General features: G+C 29.2%; 1 protein-coding gene across 1 annotated transcript in view; it reads right to left on the minus strand.

The window, feature by feature from the left end:
- Positions 1-3,383: 3,383 nt before the first annotated feature.
- Positions 3,384-7,320, minus strand: part of LOC108751330 (ATP-binding cassette sub-family F member 1) — a 5,976-nt gene continuing 2,039 nt past the window's right edge. The window contains exons 2-5 of the mRNA XM_018491436.1: positions 5,536-5,761; positions 4,712-5,357; positions 4,398-4,576; positions 3,384-4,047 (exon numbers count right to left, since the gene is read on the minus strand). Of these exons, the coding sequence (XP_018346938.1) occupies positions 3,553-4,047; positions 4,398-4,576; positions 4,712-5,357; positions 5,536-5,761 (1,546 nt within the window). The 3' untranslated portion in view covers positions 3,384-3,552. The remainder of the gene's footprint in view (positions 4,048-4,397; positions 4,577-4,711; positions 5,358-5,535; positions 5,762-7,320) is intronic.

The following is a 7,320-nucleotide window of genomic DNA, read 5'->3' on the forward strand; positions in this document are numbered from 1 at the left end:
CAACATAGAATTAGTTTGAATTGTGCACAATACTCAAATATGCTGATAAATATATTAACATATCTTATAATTTTCAATTTATTATTTGGACAATGAGATGCGATCTAGCATGGCAATCTGATAAATACAAATCTTATATACATTATTCTTGTACGAAAATTAATATAAACAAATATTATCTACTAATTTGTACTTTTCTGAATTATGAAACATGGTTATAATATACAGTGAAAAAGTATTCGTACAAAGAGAATATTTTTTAAAAAAACTTAATTTTAAAAAGTAAATATTATCCAGCGAGAAATGAATTATCAAATTGATGCCAAATCGATATCAATACGATGATTTCAATACCGATGCGACGTTTAATTGACGTTCATTTTTTGCTAGATAATTAACAATTTATTCATAAAGAATAAAATAGATGTATGTTTCTTAAAAATTTATATATCAAAAAAATGTGTATTAATTATAAAAAATATATTATTTGAAAAATAAGCAAAAATTAAAAATTCTATTGTTTAGATGCTGAAAATTAAAGTATTCGTACTGTCGAGAAATTTAGCTTCTAGAATGAGGAATATGCGAAGCTCGTTTGTTTATGTTAAAACAGAATTCACTATATAAAATTAATGTTTCTTTTTTACAAATAAGATTTTTTATAAAAAATTTCCTTGTGTGAATACTTTTTGCTCCACTGTACACATCCCAATGCCTTATTGAACACTAGTTTTAACAATTTTTTTCAAGTTATTATTTATCTATTATTATCAATTGCTGTCAATTATATTCTTCTATATCAATTTTTGATAACCTTTAAAGTACTCACCCGTGTTTATTTTTTAGGTGGTTACGTACGTAGGAGAAATATATTCCATTACACTTAAGTTTGGTATTACATCTCTTACATGTCACATACTGACTATCTTTTATAATAATATATCCCCATAATGACAAATGTTGCAGATCTTCTTTTCTCTCTTCTTCTGTTAATTCATTTGAATGTTCCGTTACTATATGATTATATAAACCAATCCTAGGGTACAGTCTCATTTGTGCAGAGCAATAGTTGCATTGTCTCAAAAATGGTTCTCCTATTTCTGTATAATGTCTACATATCCACTGACGAATAGACCAGTTGCTGGATTCTTGTGCCATCACAGATTCAACTGCCTTGTAATAACGGATCATCGTGACTGATAACGAAAGATATAAAATCGATACTAAACGTTTTTGTAGAAATTGTTAAAAGGTTAAAAACAGAGGTTTTTTGACAGAATGTAAATATTGATGTGTATAGTTTGAATCTGCCTAACTGACAAATCATACGTACTTTATATTTCTCATATCGAAAAGAACCTCTAAATTTCGATCGGAAGCAGGGATTATTTGGAGCCTAATTATTTAAAAAATAGCTTATTTAAAAGATTAAAAAATAGAAATATTAAGATGAGCGGCAAAATCCTGTTTGCACTAAAATGCTTTATTATATAATATATATCCCTTCTCTCTCTTCTCTCCGTATTGTACTAATAGATAAACGATGAGATTCAATTAAAGCCAAAATTGTACTACTACGTAAAGAAAAACAAAAAAGTTTTTAATCAATAAAAATAAATATAAGTAGAACTGTATTGATTATCGAATAGAGCTGTACAGAACTAATACGTTGTTCTAGGATTAAATTCTATTTTTTAATAATTCGCAAAATATTCCCGCAATATAACCGAGAATTAATTGAAAATAAAGAAAAAAATAAAATAAAAATTTTTTAGTTACAAAAATGTACACACACATTGGATCATTTGTAACCCTGAGGTAAACTTCGGAGTTATGCCAATTAAACGATACGCACGAATTGAAGCCGACAACACATAAAACTTGTTCTCTAGATGCCAAACTTTCTTTTGGAAAAAGAAAAAATATCGGTATCTGACCAGATGTATTTAATATTTCAAAAAAAAAAAAAAAAAAAAAAAAAAAAAAAAAAATTGAAAAACAATTGTGCAGAACACGAATAACGTGTGTGTATTAAGGGTTAAAACAACGTTCTAAATATAACAATCAGAAGTTATCCAAACAATAGCCAAAATCTTATTTGCTACACGCTAACACAATTTAAAAAAATTAAATTATTCTAAAAAATATTTTGAATCACACAAAATTTATGCAATTTTGATGTAATAATTGATTATAGAGGAATAAAGGTATGTACTTTTTTATAGTATATTTTTCTTTCTTTCCAACATTTCGATTTTTTTCTGCAAACAACTAAAAAAATAATAATTTTTAAGTTATAGCAAATTTTTTTATAAGTATGGCAATATATGGACTCTTAAATTTAAAACAAAAATAATTCAATAGACAAGCAAATGAGAGTAAACTGCGCGGTTAAAGATATGCTATAATAAATTATTTATATCCTATAATTCAAATATTTACATAATAATTTTCGTGTCGTTCATTAAGAATGCAATCGATGAGAAATCATCAACAAAAATTTTATATCTAAAAATTAGCATTATTTTTGTAAAAACGTACAGTAAATGCAAAAAGTATTCGTACAAAGAAAATATTTAAAAGAACTTTATTTTTAAAAAGTAAATATTATCCAGCGAGAAATGAGTCATCGAATTGATGTCGGATCGATATAAATACGATGATTTCAACATTAATTTGATGTTGATGATCGTCATTTCTCGTTGGATAATTAACAATTTATTCATAAAAAATAAAATAAATTGTATGTTTCTTAAAATTATATATATCAAAAAGATGTGTGTATTAATTGTACAGAATATCTCATCTGAAAAATAAGCGAAAATTAAAAATTATATTGTTTGAAAAAGTATTCGTACAGAGATTTAGCTTCTAAAATCAGGAATACACGCAAAGCTCGTTTGTTTATGTTAGAACAGAATGTATTCATTGTATAAAATTGTTAATTAATGTTTATTTTACACAAATAAAACTTTTTTTATAATAAATTTCTTTGTATGAATACTTTTTGTCACTGTACGTTATTAAATCGTTGAAACTGACTTCCAGTCAGTCGAAACGTTCAATTATTATGTATACATTTGAACTATAAAATGTAAATAGTTTATTATAGCGCACTTTCATCTGCACAATTTATTCTCATTTATCTGTCTATTGAATTATTTTTTGTTTAATTATGTAGTTATAGCGATATATATTTATATATTCGTTACATAAGGCTCGTTTTTCAGCTGAATTCTTGCACAGTTCATTTGACTATCAATTGAAAAGCTTGCTAATTTTACGTTCAATATACGTCTCCTGAAATTAATAGAGAAATAATAGATCATATAGATAAAATAATTTGGACCAATTTTTTAAAATTGACTCAAACTTTATGTTGTTAACAATTTATTTTTTACACTCGTGCAAGATATTTATAATACAAAATTCGGATCCAGTGTTTTTAGGAGAAACAAGCGTCCGTACGAAGGCTTTGATTGCAAGCGATAAATGATCGCTTTTACATTATTACAGGCCACCAAGATATCAATTATGCTAATTGGTCGACGATTATTGTAGAACGGCAGCGTTCGCAGCTATGCTGGGATTGTTGATGACCTCTCCCAGACTCTCGAGCAATTCTTTTCTATAATCGTCGAAATCGCCGTCGATAGCATTGATTTGCTGGTTCTCAATCACATAGAGACAGCATTCAGTATCTCGAATCAGTCGTTCGTCGTGCGAGACGATGATCACACCTCCCTTATATTCGTTAATAGCGTCTGCTAGTGCGTCGATAGATTCTATGTCGAGATTGTTGGTCGGCTCGTCCAAGATCAGCACATCCGGTGCATTTAGACAGAGTTCGGCTAACGCAACGCGTGCCTTTTGACCACCCGATAGGTCTTTCATCTTGATAGTATGCGCGTGAGAGCTGAGACCGAAAGTACCCAGCTGTTTGCGTGCCTTTTCGTATGGAAGATCAAACAGTCGCATCAGATATTCCGCCGGAGTCTCCTCAGCAGTTAAATGCTCGCCAGAATGCTGGTCGAACCTTCCTATCCTCTGTAAAATGTAAAGTAACTTAGAATAATAGATAATATAGGTGTTAAGGAAAATATAAAAGATAAAAATATTAAAATGAAATACTGAAATGTTAAAGTAATCGTTGTTAAATAGAAGATCTGAATTCAATTCAGTTTGGTGTTACTCTGTATATAATACAAGAAATTTTGGTTTGAAACTATTCCATAAATGTAAATATTTTAATAAGTATTACAACTTTTACTTTAATTGAGATTCACAAATAATAAAATATTAAGAAAAATATTTTATTATTTTGCAGACTGAACGATCAAGTTTGTAAAATGGAAAAAACGTGATTTATTGTTTAACACATGCGGTCTTGTACTTACTAGTCGATGATTCTTCGTAATTTCTCCCTTCTGAGAAGTTATATCGCTCATTAGTAATTTTAGGAACGTTGATTTACCAACACCGTTAGGGCCCAATATTGCTACTCGAGAATTTAAGTCTATACCAAAGTCTGCATCGATAAACAATGGTTTCTGTCCTTCATATCCAAATGTTACATCTGCAAAAAATATATATAAAAAATTTAACTTGTATTTTTGTTACGTACTATTTTCCTTATTTACTTCGTATTGATTTTCTGTTTCTAAATACAATTTGATAAATAATTTAGTATATGAAAAAATTAATTACATACTTTGAAGACCAAGAATTGGAGGTTGCAACGGTGGAGGATCTGGAAAACTGAATTTCACTATATATTCTCTCGGTCTTTGCAACAGTTCCGTGGGTCCGCTATCCTCCTCCTGTTTCTGCATTTTTGTTCGATTCTTTTCTTGCTTTCTCGTCAAGGTCTCCTTTTGTTTCTTCTCAGCCTGCTTCTTACTCTGTCCAGCCGCTTTGAGGTCCTTCAAACGCTTCTCCTGCTTCTCATACGCCTTCACCATTTCTTTTCTTTTTTGGACATACATCTTTTTAAACATGCTATAATTTCCTTTGTAATAGAATAACTTTTGCTGATCTAAGTGTATGACGTCCGTGCACACATTATCCAAGAAACTTTGATCATGCGATACTACTAGCAGAGTCTTCTTCCAGCCTTGCAAATAATTATCCAACCAGATAACTGCATTCAAATCTAAATGATTTGTAGGTTCGTCCAATAATAACAATGTGGGTTCCAGGAAGAGTGCTCTCGCGAGCGAAACACGCATTCGCCAACCACCAGAGAAATTTTTCGTCGCGCGATTTTGCATTGCACGATTGAATCCCAAACCAGCAAGAATCCGCCTTGCTCGTGGCTCTGCCGAATCTGCTCCAATAGCTTTTAATTCATCATACACCTGAAAATAATACATATTTTGTACAAGTTTTCAATAGTTGCAATCTTCTTCAAAAAAAAGAGATTTAAAAGAAAGCAAGAGAAAGGATAAGAGAATTATAGATTATCTTTTTTTTTGTATATAATTTATCAATTTTTTTAAAGAAAAAAATTTTTTAATTTATAAAAATAATGATTACCTCTTGCAATCTATTCTGCACGCTGGTATCCCCTTGCTCTGTCAATTCTTCTAATTTCTTACATTCTGCCTGAAGCTCTTTGCATTTCACATCAGCATTTAGCACCACTTCTACAGCTGGAGTATCATCCGCTATAACTTCTTGTTCACAATACAGGACATCTATCGTAGGTGGGATATTAAAAGCTCTTTTGGCTATATGACGGAGTAAGGTAGTTTTGCCATGACTGCGATAAAAAAGAATGTGATATATTCTTTTTACAGGAAATGTTGTCTTTTTGTACAAAATCAAAGTCTACTTGTTAAATTGAAAATTAAACATTTAAATAAGGAAAAATTCCTAAGTTTTTCGAGAAGTGTTGCTTACAACATGCTTTATAATTGATCTGTTCTTTGTTGCTGCACTAGGATTATATTACAATTTTTCTCTTTACGCTTTTATCTTATTTCTTGTCAAACATCAAACATATATTTTTTTATTTTAAGAGTGCAAAGAGTGTAGACTGGTTCAACTATAAAAAGAGATTTTATATTTACTTCATTTTAATCCTTAGTACGCACCTTAGTTTTGGACACCCTTACTACACGCGTTTGATCATAAAATTATATTAAACCATTGACAATTTTTTAACGGAGTCAACAGTTAAAATTTTTATTTCTGTCCTCAATCCAAGGAGCGTTCATGAGGCTGAAGCTTTCCACATTGTCATTATGTATTGGAATTGCAAAAAAGAAAGAACATACATATCTTCAAGATTTCGGAGTTCAAAATCTGGTGTTTATTCACATTTTTGAAGTAATCTATATATTTATTCCATAACATTTTCCTTGACAATTCCGTATTCGCGACCAAAAATATATATCCACTTTCCAAAAATATTTAATTTAGATGTTTGATTGAAAATGGAATATCATTAATTTTTACATTTTTTGGTTTTTAAATATAAAAAATTTTTTCAGTTGTATATCAAGCTAGTCTATCTTTTTAAAAAGAGAGATATTTGGCTTCAACAAGTGCAAAGTAAGAATGCACTGTTTCACAACTTCAGAAAGAATATGTATATTTTTGAAACAGTATAAATAATAATAATAAATATAATATAGTTATAATAGAGAGATTATAATAATTTGTAGATGAAAATATGTAAAATGATTGAGATTAAAAAATGCAGTATATCAACGAGATAAAAATGTCACATAATTTTATAAATGTAAGTATCGGTTTCATGTAAAATTAATTAATTTTAAGGATGTATTGCAACAAATCATTTTTTAATTTATTTTTATATGTTTAAAAACATACTACTGTTAATTAAAAAATAATTTGTTGTGTTTACGAGTCAAAGAAAGTCTTAAAATTACTTCCCTCTGATATATAATAATCAAGATAAAAAATGTAAATTATGATTATTAAAATAGAATCACAAGGGAGTTCAGGGGACATTTATATCTTTTGCTGTGTGTGTGTGTGTGTGTGTGTGTGTGTGTGTGTGTGTGTGTGTGTGTGTGTGTACACAGAGTGTTCCGTATCTTTTCATTAATATTTCAGAGAGTGAAAAAGGATGAAATTTTGAGCTAAAAGTTCCTTTACCAATTTTATCTCAAACCATCACTTATCGAGTTATTAATGATTAAAAGTTGATCAATCAGGTAGCACGCAGACGGAATATGCAGGAGCATAGTTTGCCATAGGACTCCTCGCGTTTGCTATGCATTATCCCAATTAACTTAAACTTATTCTAATTTTTCATATAAATAAATAAATAAATAAATAAATAAATTTAAA

This window comes from Trachymyrmex septentrionalis, unplaced genomic scaffold, assembly GCF_001594115.1.
Source record: "Trachymyrmex septentrionalis isolate Tsep2-gDNA-1 unplaced genomic scaffold, Tsep1.0 scaffold44, whole genome shotgun sequence".
NCBI lineage: Eukaryota > Metazoa > Arthropoda > Insecta > Hymenoptera > Formicidae > Trachymyrmex > Trachymyrmex septentrionalis.